This window comes from Anarrhichthys ocellatus, unplaced genomic scaffold, assembly GCF_004355925.1.
Source record: "Anarrhichthys ocellatus isolate YVR2014 unplaced genomic scaffold, GSC_Weel_1.0 scaffold790, whole genome shotgun sequence".
Classification (NCBI taxonomy): domain Eukaryota; kingdom Metazoa; phylum Chordata; class Actinopteri; order Perciformes; family Anarhichadidae; genus Anarrhichthys; species Anarrhichthys ocellatus.
The window spans coordinates 1-18,743 of record NW_022280764.1 but is presented as its reverse complement, the minus strand read 5'-3'; the positions used below and the strand labels follow the sequence as shown (position 1 = coordinate 18,743).

At 46.4% G+C, this 18,743-nt stretch overlaps 1 protein-coding gene across 1 annotated transcript; it reads right to left on the bottom strand.

Moving 5' to 3' along the window:
* Window positions 1-18: 18 nt before the first annotated feature.
* On the bottom strand, window positions 19-18,059 carry LOC116377001 (tensin-3-like; the record flags this gene model as incomplete). Its single annotated transcript, XM_031838519.1, has 16 exons — window positions 19-898; window positions 1,018-1,047; window positions 1,211-1,279; window positions 1,373-1,541; window positions 1,741-1,818; window positions 1,968-2,045; window positions 2,886-2,981; window positions 4,430-4,561; window positions 4,662-4,748; window positions 4,881-5,440; window positions 6,233-6,365; window positions 8,354-8,437; window positions 8,538-8,670; window positions 8,782-8,939; window positions 12,178-13,425; window positions 17,942-18,059. Coding segments are annotated over 16 exons (3,318 nt in total), but the record flags the coding sequence as incomplete, so codon positions are not given.
* Window positions 18,060-18,743: the final 684 nt, after the last annotated feature.

Sequence of the window (18,743 nt, the reverse complement as noted above, 5' to 3'; positions counted from 1 at the left end):
ACACACACACACACACACACACACACACACACACACACACACACACAGTGGTCATATTCACATACATCTTAAGAAGAAAAATGATTTAACAGATTCAGAGAAGCCACATACATGCCGTGCATGTACAAATGTCCATGGTTTAAAAAAATAAACATTTACATTGCATAGATAAAATAGGAAAATCCTGTACGAGATGTAGCCTGTCCTTAATCCAAATTATACATGTTGGATGCGCCACTTTTCTGCATTTTAAACTCCACAACAAATACCTCACGGTGGACAGATGCAGCACAGAGGCGCGTCTACATCGGCTACAACTTTACAGAAGGATAATACCTTAAATGAAGTTTGTTTTGGTTAAATATTAGAAAAAGATAACATGAAATAAGGTACGGTTTTCTTGATTTGTCCATAAAAATGCAGCCTTTGTGTTATGTGTCATAAAAGAATATATCTAACGGTATAAGACATTACATTTGTGTTGGTTTTATTATAGTTTTGTTGTTTTCTTACTTTACAATTTTACAGGAAAGAAAAATAACAGCAGAGAAGTTATTTACATGTTTCTACTGAAAGATGTAATTAAATGTCCTGGTAAGTGATCATTATGTACGTAATATCCAGTTAATCTCCAGGGAGAACGTCACCATCTTCAGTCTTTACGTTGTGTCCTTTGTTCAGCCTTTCAGTCTTTATTTCTTCTTCCTACTAGTAAAAGTCTGCCCAGGCGACCGGCTCAGTCCCGAGTCAGACCTACTTGCTCTTCTGCGAGCCAATCATCACCTTGGAAACAAAGTTGACGATGGCACTGGCTGGCTGCTCAGGGTCATGCTCTGCAAACAGGTGACACACATTGTCCATGGAAGTGCCAGTTTTCCTCGCCACAAAGCCAAAGATCCTGCAGAGGTGGAGAAAAACACTGTCATCTGCCTCAAAGTGACCAAGTTCCCTTTAAAAATAACTGCTTTAATGCTGCCCTGGTTGCACCAATGTCAAAAATAATCATCATCTACTTACTTTGCTGAATGGCAGCCATCTTTTTTCCACCTGTGAGCAGTGAAGGGAGGATGGTTATTGGCTTTGCAGAACTTTCCAACTGCACGTTCAAAATTAGCAGTGACAACGTGTAAAAAAAAAAAAAGAAAACGGCATACATTTTGACATCCCACATAATAACTGATTTGCCTAACTTTTAATCAGCAATACTCACTTTCTTTCTTGAGGGTCCAATGCACAAAATATGACGGTATTGACATTGTAATGCCTCCTGAAGAACAGCCTAAAAAAAAAAGACAGGGGGAGTGATTATTGTGAGGAAAAAAACCATCTCCGCATGTGTGTATGGTGTGAATATGCCTTGCGTGGCACTCACTTCCTCTGGTTGTCAGTGAGGGTGATCCCCTGGGAGGACACCTTGAAGTGAACTACGGTGGAGGTCGGTGGAGAGCTGGAGCTCAGAGACATACTGGTGGCTTTCTGCACCGCCTGGACGCCTGTTAGCGACTCCATCTCCACGGAGCCCAGGTACCACACATTACAGGCTGCGGGAACAAATCAGCAGATTCAAAATACACTCGGATTATGACTGCAAATAATGGTCGAGCAAGTGCCTTCAGTGGCAAGGTCCGTAATAACAGGGCAAGGACAAAACGTGTGGATCCGCGCCACTGAACACTGTTTTTGTGCCATTGCTCTGTCGTGATGTCTATTCAGAGCGAGTGATCTTAGACGCCTGATTACCTGCACCCTGTTTTAGCAACTCGGCCGCGGAGTTGGTGACCGACTGCGAGGTCGTCTCCACAACATCTTCAAGAGGATCTATGAACACAGAAAAGCAAAAAACGTCTCCGTGAACAAAGAAAGTGACTAAACAGGCCAGACAAGCTAAACAGACATATGGGAGGCCACAAAACCTAAATAATGTTTATCTTTTAAATCAGGTCTGTGACTGCGTGTGGAGCACTTACCTCTGTCAGGTATGATGAGTTGGCAGGGCAGGGCCAAGGGGGTGATTGAATGTTGGCAGACCAGCGCGGTTAAGCTTCCTGCAAAACAACAAGATATCAAATCAATACTACAGTGAGATCTCGTGAGGCTTTATTGTCGCATCAATTTCTGTGAGTAAACCACAACATTTCTGATTGTCTGATTGCATTGTTATCGACATATAAATGTGTTAGGTTGTAAGAAGTCCACTTTACGATTTTGTAAGATGGGTTTAGCATTAAAATGTCTGTAGATTTAAATAGGAACAGCTTCCTGTTTCAGTGTCAAGTGCACACTGAATTGTTTAAAACAGTATTCTCCCCTGTGCATGTAACACTGTGGAGAAATCGACTAAATGTAGGTTTTAATAATTGAATTCTTCATCATTTGGGGACAAAACTATTTCAAATGTAAATAACACATTTGGTGTCTGAATAATACTTTTTTTGTCTCCGTTAATAATAGTCATCGTTAAGGGAAAGGAGAAGATCATCAATATAGAAGATGACTCCAAAACTTTGAACGGTAGTGTTTATATACTGGATAGCTAAAAAAAAAAAAAAAAGAGGAAAGGAACATACGATGTAAAGCTATTACCAATAGAAACATAAAAAAAAAATGCAACTACAGGTCAGGGGAGGTTGAAAATACCATTAATCTGGTTAAGAAGGACAGATGTAAGCATGTAACAGCAGGCCGTGGATCGAGTGCTAGGTGCATTCCTGTGTCACATTAAGATGCAGACAACCAGCAGACAGTGGTACAACGCGCTGCACACCAACAGAGGGCAGTGTGGTGTGTGAAGTCCTGCACTTCGTGAGGTGCAGCCAAACAGCCAGACGGTGTCCCTGTTGTTAACCAGCTGTGAAGGGAGAAGTCTTAACAGAGTAGGTACTCACCAAAATAGGGCTCATTGGGGCAACCCTTCAACCGCACTCCTTTCTGTGTGCACTCAATCAGGAAGTGGCGCACCAGTTCATTGGCTAGATCGCCCCCTGCTTGCAAAAAGCACAGAGAGAAGAGACAGAAAGAGATAACAGCAGATGATCAATTCCTCCGTTTGAGCAAAACTGTCCTCCGTCGTACACCCTAGATTTACTCTGACCTAAATAACGGCCCCAAGCATTTATCTCAGTGCAGCATGTAATTTCCCCCGCCCCGAAGTGTAACCCAAAACATGTTAAATCGCCACATTCAGTCTCCCCGGAGATTAATGGGATTAGGATTCAACAGAAGCGCCTGCGAGGGGGCAGGAGGAGTTTACGTGAGGAATGTCTCGACACAAAGGCTCGGAGAAAGGCCCCGCTCCTTAAGGTGGGTTGAGTTTCACACTTCTGAGGAGCCACAATACTCTAAGCCGAAAGTGTGGAGAAGGGCCGCGTCGCGACGTCACCGCACACACAGGTGCCCGTTGGACTGCGTAAGGCTGAAGGCAAACAAAAGGACAGGTGTGAGTGGGCGGTGAAATTAAAGGGTCGGGCGCCGGGGTGGGCTGGTCCAGGAAGAGCATCCTCGATGGAATATAGTAAACATTCCCAACTCGTTTCTGACACACACAGTGTGTGATTTAATGTCCTCTGGCCCCTTCTCTGAATAACAAAAACATGATGTGTGAATCATCACTCAGTCAGCCTTTGTTTTCATGTTGAAACATGGCCAGATTCCTAGAGAGACGTTGTTTTATTTCTAAAAAAAAATAAAAAATCCTATTTCCTGAATATGCTAAACAAACACACTACCATTTTGACCCCAGTCCCTGGATGTGTTACGTCCATATCAGACAGAGTTATGTGGGGCAGACCGCTTCCCCAGGAGAAGGCTCTGGGATCAGAGTTGGCTTATGGACCAGGCACATCTTTTGTTAGGGGCTGAAACATTAGCTGAACAACAGGCTATCAGGGCAAAATGGGGTCTGTTCGGCTTCGATGATGCCCGGGAGAGAAACGCGGCGACGAGCTCTCACTCACACTCACACACACACACAAAACACACTCTCATATTCCAGCATGAAGGTGAGCACAGTGGGGCTGTAACTGTAGACGGCTTTGTGTGCGATGGCTGATTCCCAGGGAATCTGTACTACCGGACCAATCTGTGACAGGATATCTTCTTCATGATAACAGAAAGAGCCATCAACTTTATCTTTCTGCAGACTCTGTAGGCATGTAGATATTTTTGAATTTTGTCAGAGAAAGGTTAGCCGCTTCCCCCTAGCTTCCAGTCTTTATGCTAAGCTAGGCTAACCGCATCCTGCCTTCAGCTCTATACTTAACACACGCTGGTTTCTATCTTCTCATTGGAAGCCAGCAAATACGTGTATTTTTCCAAAACATTATTTCAAGAGAGAAAAAAAATTCAGAAAAGATACACAAACAATGAACCTGGGTCTTATTTTCAAACCAAATTTGTATAAACCAACGATTCCCATCAAAAGTTACTGTACCTTTCTTGGTTTGTTGGAGGACTGAGGGCGGAGGAGTAGCCACCTTCATCGCCAGCCCATAAGCCCCCCTGAAGGAATGGCTGTCCCGCACGATGAAGCAACCCGGCTCCTTGTCCTTCAGGACCAAAATGGCTGAGTGAAGAGAAACATCATTGTGAGTCGGCTCTGTAGCTCTGTGAAAAGTTTCCTTTCTTTTATTATTTTGGCACAAAAGTGGACACTGGAAGCGTACCTTGATCCCTTGAGATATCTGCCTTGTACCAGAATTTTGATGTGTCCTGCACAAATTTTACAGTAACCTGCTTGCCAGCCAGCACATCTGTAAAACAGAATTATTACGCAAAATAATCAGTACATGCTTCATTTGTCTGCTTCATTTGTGTGGGGGTTATCAAGCCATGTGACAGCAGTGATGGTGTTAGCTTCGTAAGGGGGGGGGGCCGCGGCTCACCTGGCAGAGGTGAAGCTGTGCCCAGCGTCTGGGCTGAAAGGTCTGGCAAAACGTTGGGGAAGGGAATACTCAGGGAACTCCCACTGTGTGGACTCGAGAACCCGCTGAGGGCCGGAGAAGCCGTTCCCAGCGAATGCTCCCCATCGGACGCCCTCTTCTTCTCAGGCAGAAGCGGGGGCTGCATCTGGAGCAGCTGTGACTGGCTCCGCCCGTTTACGGAGGTCAAAAGTTCCCTGTCCGTGCCTCCGTTTCCCAGCAGATTGGAGGCGGCGTTGGGACAGTCCGCGCCGTACCCGACACCCGGGTGGTCCTGCTCGTCGAAGCTTTGGGCTGGACTACGGCTGAGAACGTAGCGGGCCGTGCAGTTCCGCTGGCTGCTCCGAGGAGAGCTGTGGGCGTTGGGGGCTGGGTGGATGTGGGGGTGGTGCAAGGGAGGAGAGTGGTGGCCATAGTCCAGTGGCATGGAGTGCGGCGGCGGTTGTCTGGTCGAGGGATAGCTGCTCAGAGACGAGTGGCGGGTCAGGACTGGATGCTCTGGCCAGGACTGGCTCGTGGAGGAACTTTGAATAACAGAAAAAAATAAAAGGTAATAAACATATAGTATATTGACATAAGTCAAGTTTGCATTCTAATGTGGAACAAAGTTCAACTAAATATTCCAGGAAAATCTGCAAAGGAAAATGCAAATTAATGAGCGTTTCCATCCACTATTGTTTTTGAGAATATTAGTAGCTGGGCGATAAAGTTGGTGGCACTTTCATCAGGTACCATCAAAACTATTGAAGAAGAAGATAACTAAGAGGAAGAGCGCCAGTCAAATCTCAAATTAAAACCTGGAAAATGTGAAAGAAATATTGCATTTATGTTTATTTCATGTATTCCTTTGAGGAACATTACAGTCTCTCCACACAGATCGGATGTCCCAATCGGCCGTCTCTTTACTGTCAGGTGACCTTTAAGTCACATGCTTCATTATTCATTCGCTAAGTCTGCTTCCACTGCACTTTCTCACATCTTGTTTTTATTAATACACCAAACCGTTCCACCTGAGCCACGAGTAAAAATGTGCAATATTTCCCCCAAATTTCTAGCGTTTCCACTCATCTTAAAAACGTGAAGAATTCTGCATGAAAACATGCAAATAGGTTGGGCCTCATTGTTGACATCACTGGGGTTAGCTCTGAAGCAGATGACTTGCAGATTGTACAGTAATTCATGTAAAAGTGCTGCAAATACTCTCGATCCCACTGGAAATCAACACCAGTCTGAAGTTTCTTTGGGAAATTCTATCCTCTGGCACTAAAAACAATGTTCGGTGAAGCTTAAAGGTTCTGCGTAGGGCAGATCTGTACCTGTCTGTCCACTGAAGGGTCCCAACAATAGAGGCAGATTGTGTAGCACTTAGCGTCCTGTGGCAGTTGATGGAGGAGTCTGGTAAACCATCGCCTCCAACATGACTGATCATCTCTGAATATCCTCGGGGTTCTGTGTACGAGAAAACAAAACCAGAAATACAAATTCAAGCACATTTACAGATCACATTCACGTCGTCAAGCGCTGGTTTTGTTTTCATAATGCTGAATTCAATGAAAAGGAACACAAATACATTGAATCTAAAACAAAAATCAACCCAAAACAAATGAAAATCAGCTGGCTGTAACGAGCAGAACTGTGCGATATGGCAGCAACTCTTTTGGGGAGAGCTCTGGGTTCTTTCCAGTAACAAACAATCAATATTGGAGTTGAAATTAAATAAAAACTGTCCGCATGGCCATCAATCCACATAAAACCACTCACCAATTACCCTCTGCCACAACCCACCGAGTCAACAAATCTGACTCCGTTGCAGCTAGAAATTAAAAGCCCTCTGACATAATTATCTAAAAGCTTTTATTTCAAATCAGCCAAAGCCTGGAGCCACCAACGGCTCCGGATCTGGCTTCTCTCTGGGTTACTCTCACAGGAATGAGAGGTGCAAAGCGGAAAGAGTTGCTTTTTTTCTTATTGTCCAAATTTCCCTTCTGTGTGCACGGAGACACTTTCATGGGGGGGGGGAACCAAAGTGTTGTTTTTTTTGTGCCGTGCCTCCTGACCCACAGTAACCATAGAGATGTGGCGAGACTGAATGTGGCGATTCTTTCCCGGGTGTCTGAGGCAGCGAGAGGCACAGCAGGGACGCCAGCCTGCTCCCAGGCCCTCCAGCCTTTAGACTAACTCTAGATCCATGGAAACAAGTCCACAGGAGGTCAAAGTAGAGTGGAAATGAAAGTATGTGGGTTGTTCCTGAACATGTGCAATCTTGTGCATCTGTGACAACACTGATCCCAAAACATGCCAAATAAAACACAGCTAACTTAAAGCTGCTTAATACGAGGTTGGAAGCATTTCTATTTACTCTCAAAGGCTCTCAACATGGCGACGGCTGGGCCGGCGGCTCGCGGCTAACAGTGCTAACAGTGCTAACAGCGCTAACAGCATTAACGGTGCAAACTACGGCTAAAGTGCCGACAGACCGAGCAGTGTTTATCTAAGGGAAAGCTGGTTGGTCGGGACGGCGCTATCAGCTGTATTTGATTAAAATTATTTTTGATTTAATTTGAATTATTTAAACGGCTTGGGGCACAACATATACTTCAGTTTTCTCCGCTACTTCTATGATCAAAAAATCCCTAAACAATAAAAAAACATGAAAGGATCTTCTGACAATCTTATAGCCAGGGTGTGTTCGACCTCATACAAAAACAAAAAAAAAAGGCTCCGTTTTAATCTTTACATCAACACTGTTATGTCTAAAAAAATGTTTTAAAAACCACACAGACATTCTCCAAAAAACCAAACATGCAGGGCACAGACTGGTTAGGAATCTCCCTCCTTTCAACATTTATGAGACGTCTTTGTTTTCGGGCCTCAAGTCTCAAAACCTCTCAAAATTCCACAAACAACAATGTCATTATTATCAGGTAAAGCCAGAGGGACCTGAAATAGCGACGCTCTAATGAGATAGTGGATCCACACACATGCAGTCGCAGGGCAGACATGAAAGAAGACTCTTGCAATTAGCTCCTACTCACTGCCTGCATTTTTGTCACTCACTATCTTTAATTGGTTCAATGGAAAAATACAAGCTGACGTTAAGAGCGTTTGCACAAAGAAAAACAGTCTTAATGGGTTGTGTTTAGTTCTTCGCAGCAACTTGGTGAACTGTTTATCTTCCTATGATAAAGTGCCTCAAATCCATAGGCTCAGAAAAAGGTCAAAAGATCCATATTTTTAGATCACAATGGACTGACATTTCTGCATTTTATATATATACAACATGAAATTATACTGGGAATTGTTTTTTATACCATGGTTCTGTTTTCCAGCGTCTATTCTCGAACACTGACCACTTTTTCTTCCCTCAGCTTGAAGAATCTCCATAATAGATTCATACGTTTGCGCTCAGTTGGCGTTTAGTAGAGATTTGCACCCACCGTGGTCCATTCTGTAGCCTCCATAAGACTGCATGCTGGGAGATGGCGTTTGCCTGAGGTGAGTCAATTCCGACATATTTTTCACTGTAAAAAAAACAAAACACAAAGGAGACGAGGATGGGAACATTTAATTAAACGGGACAAAGAAAGCTGGTCGCAAGCACTTGCAAACTCCGTCACTTACCATAAGGTGTTGGTGGAGAGATGGGGAAGGCGGGAGTGGGCGGAGCCATGTCACTCCCAGCCTCGACCCCGCTGTCCATCTCCGGGCCCTGGGCCCTGTAGTCCGCACTGTCGGTCCTGTACAACATGGGGTGCTGCAGGCAAACAACACACACTTACAAACATGTAACCAACCAGAACAGAACAGAACGATCCATGAGGTGGGAAGGGGCTCGTTGCACACTGTGCTCATGTGCTGCACTTACCTGGGACTGTGGCACGCAGGGGGAGAACTTCCGCTGGCCCCTGTACTCCTCCGTCACACCCCACCCTGAGGAACAGAAGCCCGGTTGATCCGTGACATCATTTCCTTGGCGACTCAGGATCCGCGTGACGCCCGCCCGTCCGTCACTGGACTGGACAGCTGGATACACACAAGTAGACAGCAGCAACCAGATCATTAATATTAGCAGGTAAACAGGCATCGCTGACTTCAGGGAAGCAAAGTACATTTAAAAAAAATAACACTCACATAAAAAATACCAGCGCTCCAACCGTTGGTACCTTTTAGGGAAGTATTACATGTTTTTTTCCAAAACTGCATCTTCCTCTAGTCGGTACTATTGAATACCGACTTTGACGGCAACTCTCTGTAAAAGGTTTGGGAATGATGACATTTGAATTCAGCCCATCAAGTCCATAAAGTGACCATGGGGCTACTGCCTACAACCATGTTTTGAGAGGACAGCTGAGGAATGCCAGGAGGTCTGGCTGGAGTGAGTGTGTGTGTGTGTGTGTGTGTGTGTGTGTGTGTGTGGGGGGGGGGGGGGGGGGTCAATGTTGTGACAACTCTGAAGAGTGTTGCCACTCAGCACCAGGGTGTTAATTTGAGCCCTCCCAGCGAGCTCCGACCTCTCAGCCCTAAAGAATGCTAATGGTGCAGAGGGGCTAATGCCGGGGATCATTACTCACTGAGTCTGGGTGACACTGACATACATACTTGTCCGTGTTCTTTTTTTCCCTTTCTCTTTCATTAAATGCATCAGTGTACTAGAGGCACGAGAAACATTCGAGCAATGGGTCTGAATAGTGGGAGACCTTCTTTCTCTCCAATGACACACTTTCACCGCCATCTTTTCTGTCCCCTAATATACCCTGAAGAGTAGAGTCGGGCAATATGAGGATAAACACAGTAATGTGAGGCAACATAGATTTGGCTATTTCCCCTGAGGCGGCTCTTCTTTGAGGTCCCTAGTTGTGTCGGGTTGTTGCAAATCAATGAGCAGGATGACTTTAAGGCTATATTGACAAAAAAACATTCCCATATGGTTACCTTAGCTAGACATTATTTCTCACTTGAATTTTAAATGTACTTTATTATAATATGGCGTTACAAAAGTACATACACTAACAGACGAATCGATCCACAACGCTCATCCATACTAAAGAGGACTCGTACACTGGGACATTCAAGTGCAGCAGGAATGAGTCCTAAAGCCTGGAAATGAGTTCCGGTCCCCTCGTCTCAAAGTCAAAGTGTTTTCGGTTTGATGCCTAAAATAAGGTCTGTGTTTAGCACAAGCTTAAGAGATTTTTTCCATTTTGTTCCACGAATTAAAATATGTCAGTAAATACTCTCGTGAATTTTGAAGATTTTACATGTCCTAAAAAAAGCTAGCTGTGGCTAAATGCGACCGCGGTAGTTTGTTTCTAGCCTAGCGTTAGCTTATTACTTGCTGCACGAAAAGTGTAAGCATCAAAAACTTGTGTTTGCCACAGAGCTTATATTCTGCAATAATCCAAAAATCCAATGGAAAAATCCCATTGGCTCTTTAGAGAGGAAACCAAGGCTCTGGGGTTGACATACAAACATATGACGTCCCTGCAGCACTCTATTTGATCCAACATCATAAAAATAGCACAATAATTCATCAAGTGAATACTGACATTAACATATAAGATATAAAGAAGATGAAGAACTTTGCGATGCACCAAATTCTCCTGCAAGCTTTACTTTTAGAGCATCCCCGACCTTCCTGAATTTGTCCCCTCTCATCAGTTGCTCGATGTCAGTCCCAGCCCCCCTGACACATCTTAAATACTGTAATACTTCCTCCTCTACCTCCATCTTCTCTGTTTCTTTCCTTTTTTACAGTAAAAACAATAACAAGATGGGAGGCGTGGTGCAATGACGTGACGAGACGGGCAGGAAAAGCGTGACTGGTCTCGTTACACGGATACTGTAACTTGCGCCACTCAATATAATCCAACCAGCTTTCCCTCGCGATAAATCACTTCATGCTGCAACACAGCCAGGCAGACTGACTCTGAGCAAACGGATAAAAGTCAACATTAACAACAATCCCGTACTTCCTGCCGGTTATCTGCCAATGAGCAAAACAAGTTATTGCCTTTGGCGTTTGTTTCATGGAAGGACGCTTCTCTGTGCTTGATATGCACAGACAGGTATGCCTTTGGATGCGAATGGAAAAAGCATTGCCTCCGGCCTCACTTGTTCCTCTCTTGGAAATTCCTCAGGCCTCCCCATCTTGTGCCCCCCTGCAACCACATGCACGGTGTGATTCAAACACTGCTATAGCATCCACGCAGCTTTGTGCATTTTCTCTGCTTCGCTGGTTCTCAGCCAAAGAAAGAAAAAGACCGTTTCATTGCATCTAGTGTGAATGTTCAAGCCAATAGCACCAAACCTGATAACCTGTAGGAGTGAGCCAAATCTGAAAAGGGTCTATTCTCTGTAGCATCGGAGAGAGAGGCATTTTGTAATCTTGCTCATTTCTACGAAATTGTACAGCTTATTGGTAGAAGCGCACACGCAGTGACTGAAACAGTGTTTTAAGATCATAGAATAGCCTCCCGGGATCTGTCCTGGAATCAGTTTCAACATGAACAAAGTGGAAACTATTACTTGGTGGATGTTTACTACGTTGCATAACCTCCGTCTGCGCGACAGACACAACAACAACAACAACAGTCAAATGAGAAAATGTATATAAGAACGCATCACCGCTAAGAGCTGGACAGACGAAAGTGTGACGAACGCGGGACGACGAAACGGAGAGCATCTATTAGAGATGACTAACGTCTAATGAAAGAGCTAAGCAGTGGGACAGTCTGAGGGAAACACTGTGATTTAGTAAATATCCATGCGCCTCAGAATGCAATCATCTACCAATCAAACACAGAGAGACGGCGATGTTCAGGTCGGTGACAGCTGCTCTCCCTCTCTCCGTGCACCGTACTGATCCTCCACTCAGATAACTGCACAGACAAGTCTGGACGGCGCTCTACCCCCCCCCAAGATTCACACTGAAAACATCTGAAAAGCTGGCAACAGCCCTGCTATTTCTGCCACTAAAACACGTGAGGTGGGAGAGGGAGAGGAGGAGTGCTTTTGTGAAGTTAACTCTGTCGTTGAATGGAGGAGAAAGGCAGATGCTGTTGGAGAGGGCCGTTTGGAAATGCTCCGAGCACGTTAATTAAAGCTGTTGATTATGTTTATTAGATGGTTCTAGCAAAAACATCTCCTCTGGTTTCATAATGGCCCGACACACATGTTTCACATGTGTTTCACGACTGGGCTTCCACACCACATCATCATCATCACCACCACCACAACCACCACCACACCCAGACTGTCTTACCTGTCTGCTGTGTGTTTTTCAGGGCTGTTGCGGCGTTATTATCGCTGAATCTGAGATCGATGCCGTTCGGGCACTTGGAGACCGAGCCGTTCGTGCGCGTCCCGCCGTTCCTCTTGAGGGAGCCGCTGTGGCTGGGAACCGGCACAAATGTGGGATCCAGGTCCATGATCAGCTGGTTGAGCTGGTCGATGGAGTTATCGATGTCCATCGTCAGGGACTTGAACTCCTCGTCACGCTGGTGGTGGTTGTTGTTGTTGTTGACCGTTGCCTGCTCCTTGTGCGGTGGCGCGCTCCTCAAAGAGTCCGTCGTCATGTCCCTTGCGGGGCCCTGGGGCTCAGTGGGCAGGCCGGCCTTGGGTGAACTGCTCCCTTGCTTGTTCCCTGGGTACCTCTCCGTGTCGTTCCCGTCCTCGGGCATGTAGATAAACTGCTGCGCGGCGACCAACTGCTGCTGGCGGACCCAGGACTGCGTGGAATAGCTGCCCTGCCTGTAGACGTGCTGCTTGGCCGTGGGAGCACTGCTGGGATTAGCGGAGGCCACGGAGTTGCTCCTGGAGCTCAGGCAGCCCCTTCCGGCCTCAGCGTAGGCCCTCTCGAACTCCTCCGTGGGAGGGGGTGCCGGGTGGTGGAGGTGGTGCTGGTTTTGGCTCTGCTGCTGCTGCTGCTGCTGCTCCTCTCCTCCGGGACTCCCGAAGCCGTCCGACAGCAGGGAGTTCTGGCTGCTCTTGTGGCAGGAGGACGACAAGGTCCCTAAGCTGTCCACGCTGTGCAGATCGTGACCCGTGATGACCTCATCGTCCAGGATGTCCGTTTCCCTCTCTCGGGGTCTGGGGTCTCCGTTGGTGTGCACTTGCGCCGGGACTATCTGCTGGATGACCACTCTGGGCCCTTGATCACCCATCTCCCCCAGTAAGGAGTCCTCGAGACCGAAGCCACTTAAAAGGCGCTTCAGCTGGACCTTTTCCTGCTGGCTGGGGCCCTGGTTAGGCCGGATGGTGGTGGTGTTGGTGGTGGTGGAGGTGGTGGTAGTGGTGGTGATGTTGGTGGCAGGGGCAGGTGCGGGTCTGTCTGCCCACAGAGAAGTGCTGGACAGGCCCGAGTCACTGCTGACGGAGAGGGCGTGGTCGCTGTGGTCGGGGCTGGAGGTGGCGGAGGTGGTGCGGGCCCCTCTGCCCAGCGTCGCCTCTCCTCCGCCGGGGCTTCTCTTGTTCACCGCTTTGTCCCGGGTTAGGCCTTGAGAGCGGGGCGCTGCAAAAATAGAAGAAGCGCTTCATACGGTCAGCTGGCATGGGCACACGAACACAGAAGAGACACACACAGAGAGCAGCGGGGGGGGGGGGGGGGACTCACGCAGACGAACACAAGCGGCACAAAAACCACACTCCGTCAGCATGCACGGTCCTGTCAGCCCACAAAAACTCCCGTCATTCAGAATCTGTTCTGGACAAAGCTCAATCACACCTCACCTGACGAAGACAACATTCCAGACAATACAGAGCAAACATCAAGACTGCAAATAACTAGGATAATAACACACTGACAGAGAAGAAACATGTGAATCAACATGTGGAGCAGATCACCTAATTAGGATGTGTCAGAACAAAAATCACCCAAAATGTTTATATCCCTCTTTTTGAGATTCTAATCAGAGTTTATTCCAAAGACATTCCACTCATTCTGCCCTGACAACTCCCCACCAGTCTTCGAAGTGAACTGCCACGGTGCTAGTGTATGCAGCGCGCGCCGCAGACAAAAGGGGTTTTTCTCATGCTCGGGTTATATAATAGATGTTAAGTTCTTCAGGCGGCTGTGGATCCTCAGCGTCTGACCCCTTGCATTCCTCACCCTGCCGTGATTGAGCCACCCTACTCCCTCTCGCCTGCCCCTTGACCCCCCCTCAGCATATGTCCAAACAACCTCCTTAATCACTTTCGCAAGTAAGAGTCGAATCCATCACAGAATAAAAAAAAAACAACAACAAAAATCAAGTCAAGCCTTTTACTTACGCAAAATGAGGGCCGGAGGAGAAGTGTGCCTCGCTGTCACTCTCTCCTCAACAATAGAGAGCTAGAACATGACTCCAGCGATTCTCCCTCAATGTGCCGCCTTAAGTACTTGCCTTTCAGTCAAACCATGACTGGAGGATCTGAATACCAGACACACATGATAAAAGCTCCCTCCTCCTCTCCAAAAGCTGCTGTATGTATGGCTTGCCCCCCCCCCTTCCATTGCTCACATGCTAGTTGAACCTGCATCCGGCCTTGAGCAGCCTCGGCTCAGGCCTCCATGCAGGTCAGTTCCGCCTGGGAGTTTTCCCCAACAAATCCCTCTCGTAACATTCCTACTGGCAAGGTGCAAGCAGCTTTCGAGACAGATGTTTCCCCCTTTTCCCCCCTCAATGCAGGCCCCTCTTCATCTCACTCTGTCACCCCTGTCATCGTGCTGCCTCCCTTTTTCCTTTCCCTCCCCCTCGCGGCCACCCATCTGTCTCAAGAAGCAGAAAAAAAAAAAATCTCTTACCTCCGCTTCCACTGCCAGGTAAGCACACAAGACAATCCCAGTCTCGGGGAAAACAAAACTCACAGGGGAGAAGAGGCAACGCAGGCACACGAGAGCGGACATGGCTTTTAACCAGCAGATAATGGTAAGGGGTCAAATCAAGAGAGCACCAAGAAGTTGGCCCCTTGCTTTCTTCCTCTGCTGAGAAGGTGAGAGTGCTTGCACTCCACGCAATGGGGGGGGCCTTGAGATCTCCAAATAAGGGCAGAGGAATGTAAACAAGTGAGGCGGGGCTTAGGTGTGGAGGCAGGCTGGAGGAGAGCCGTAACCCGACCTCTTGTCCTACATTAGGGGACTACCCCACTGGGGAGAGACGGGAGGAGAGAAGAAAAGAAAAGAAAAGAAAGAAAGAAAGAAAGAAAGGGCGGCCTGGAGAGGATCAGAGAGACCACATTCCTGCAGCTTCAGACTTTTCTTTACTCTGTAAAAAGACACGTTTTAATTAAATCAATCCCTGCCTTCTACTTGAAGCTCGGAGAAGCAGAAGCCGAGTTGTTTTTCCTCTCCCTCTTTGTGTGTCATGAAATTGCACGCCTGCCGTTCTCATGAACAATATCGGCGAGAAACAGATGTGCCCGAAACTCAATTGTGGGGTTCGGCAATTGTAAAAAAAAAAAGAAAAAGAAAAAAGAAGCTGTTTCACCTATCGGGATTACACTCCCATTGCATGGTTAACCGAGTGTGTTCCCGACTTAAGAAAATCAGTCAAACCCTTTATATCCAGCATTCATCATGTTGGCTGTTGTGGTGTGGCCAGTCCCCGAATAATCCACCAATTACAGTGCAGAGAGCGGTGAAACCAGAACCGTTCCTCAAGCTGCTCTCACAGGAGGAGGTCTGGTTGTGTATGGATATGCAATTACCCAACCCAGTCCCATTCCTTCTCAGTTACTACCTACTATCCCGCACCTTCTGAATGCCACAACCGTGAGTCAAAAAGCATAATGATGATCATCTGCCCAGAGCTTCTACATGTGCCTCTTGTGGGTAGACTGCAGAATAAACACTCATATGGAGGGTAAGCTCCATTGTGGAGGAGTTAAACTGCGTTAAACGTTTTCTCACATACCCCTGGTGGTGTCTTGCCATGCAGACATTTTGAGATACGTCAATAGCACGAAGGTAAATAAACATTAGAAAACCACAAAGCATTTCCTTGCAGAAGCAACATCTCAGTTAATCTGGGTAATCCAAAGACTTAGGTTGTTTTCTCAATTATTTTTTTGCAACTTTTCTTACATTTCAAGTAAAGTGTGTGGTATGACACGGGCAGCACAATACTTGTATACGGGAGCTGGGTTGCAGCTAATCAGTTGCTCGGTACGGTTTTTTTCATTAACAGCAGCAGTACAGTTGTCCTCGGTTGGAGGGTTTTCTGTAGTGACCTCTTGAAAAAGGAAATGGCCATTTTTATAACTGTAACTGTTTTTGTGGTCCCAAAATATTAGATTATGTTTGACCGTGAATTGGTGGTCTTAGTCTGGTCTGATTAAGTCCCCCGTTTCTTTTTTTGCGTTGTGTTTTCTATTCTATTGTATGATTGAGATATTAGATAAGTTTGTGGCTGTGAACAGTCTTCATTGGAGTTACATTCTACCCTATGAAAACAGATGAGAGCATGGTCCGAGAACGATCCAGACCTGGTTCTGGAAAGACGACGCAAATGCATTGAGGCAGGCAGCAGAAAGCAGAGAACCAGATATCACAAGCTGTCTGCATGGCTACACACTGCCAGAGGTAGGAAGAAAACCAAAAATTCACGGGAGCGATTACCATTCAGCACTTCTCGGTTTTAATATTCACTATCGGATATTCATTTCCGCAGCCGGCAGCTGTGTGGCCGAGCTTACACAAAGACGGCAACCTACAGTAAACTTAAGTAAACAAGCTTTCTGGAAAAAGCAATCCTTTAAAACCCAACGCTTCATTCACACGTGGGGATAAGCACACACTCTCAGCGGTGGTTGGAGGGAAGCCATTGAAGTAAATGAGGTTGTCTTTTCACAACCGTAGCACTGCAGTGGCAAGCGTCCTTCAGACTTCCTCCTCCCGACCGGCCCCTGAGTGACAGCCTCTCGGAGTCAAACTGGGCCTGCCGGAGGACTGCTGGTAAGTAGATGCAGAATTCCAACAAAGCTCCCAGTCTCCCGTCTCAGATGTAGTGTTTACATGAGAAAGCAAGGCTGTAAATATCCCACATGAATGCTTTGGAATTAAGGCAAGAGAAGAGGGGGGGGGGAAACAAAATCCTCCTCTGTTAATATCTGTGCTCGGCTTTGATGATTTCTTAAATGTGAGTGTTTCGCTCTTTCATTGCATTCCCAGAGGTGTGCATAAAGTTATATATGGACGTGTTGGGGTATTTTAAATGAAAAATGAAAAATGAAAAATAAAAAAAAGCCAGCTCATTTTCATCAAGCTGGAAGTCGCTTATAAAAACACTCAATGAATCCTGGGAAAGGGTGGATCTGTGTTATAAAGCTACCACCACGTCGCTCTATTCTGGGAGGTTGTTGTGAATTCTGTGGTTGAGTGGAGAGCAGCAACCGCAGCCAGGACGGGACGTCCCAACAGGGTGGCTCAGAGTGTGAGTCTATGTGTGTATGTCTGTGCAAGGGTTACTAAGAGTGTGTATATGTGTGTGTGTGTGTGTGTGGGATGGTTAAAGCATGCCTATTCATTTGATGAAACAACAAAAAAGAACTTGAGAACCGATTGCTCTTCCTCCGAACCCAGTATACATACAACAACACTCCCTATCCCTCATGCAGAAACAACACTGCCCATCGCACAGCAACATGAAGGTAAAGTTCAGCTTCCTGTCCTTCCCTCGCTACAATAAAAGCCTCGTCTCCACAGGGCCTGCCCGCCTGGGTTGCAAGTCCCGCTTGTGAGCAATAACTCCCGCTAGCGCTGCTTGCAACGCAAACTAAGTTAGTGGTGACTGTGCGCCCATGTTAATGCAATCACACTGCAGCACAGGACCCGTCACACTGCGTGTTAATTCCCTGAGAGGAAAAGAGAGCTTGTGTGTGTGTGTGTGTGTGTACAGTGGAAAAGTAATATTTAATGTCTAAATAACCCCCTTTGCATACTTCTTCCCTTCATAAAACAGCCATTGATATTTTGATTCATTAGGCAGACCATAGCTTTGTCAGAAAGTCTTGTGAGTCATGTGGTGACTGATGCAGCGTTATAACTGTACCTTCACCGTCACAGATGTTCTGGTAGGAGTCCCAGCGGATAAGAGGATCTGCTGTGTTGTAGTCCACGATAACATCTGCCCCGTTTTGCCACCTGTCGGCACCTGGACCCAAAAATAACAAATTTGTTTATACTGCATCTAGATGTTGAAAGGAGAGTAGTATTTATAAAATAATAGTTGTCATTATCAATTTTTTAAACACATATGTATGGATTAAACAAACCATACAGATTGTGTTAATTCGTGAGCTGTGTTTTTCTGCTAAGCTAAGCTAGCTCTTGCCTGTAGCTTCATATTTACAGTACAGACGTGATATCTTCATCCCACTCTCGGCAAGAAAGCTACCAAGCGAAACTATTCCTTTAAAAATAGCCTTAGCACATCATGGGACAATTGGTTTATTCTTCCACCCCTGATGCTGTAGATCGAATTCATATCTACATCCATGTTGGGGTGGTGGGCAAAAATATCACACTTTTGATCAAATGACCATCACATGCCCCCCCCCACAAGAAACTAGCAGATGTATACAACACATGCTGCACATACACAGACCCGCACCACATAGTTTCCCTCCTGTGGGGCTCTGGGGCAGCACATGCTGTGCTTCTGTACCTCTCTGTCAGCACACACTTCACACTACATTTCCCCTCTGCAACATTCCACGTCCCTTCTCACCAGGGGGCAGAGGGGGAGGCCCGGAGCACAGGACAACGGGAAGGGGAACACGGAGAAAGGCTCTGTGTCTGCTTTTTCAACTACCTCTCCCTGTCGCAACTACCGAGAATAAAACCCACAAAGA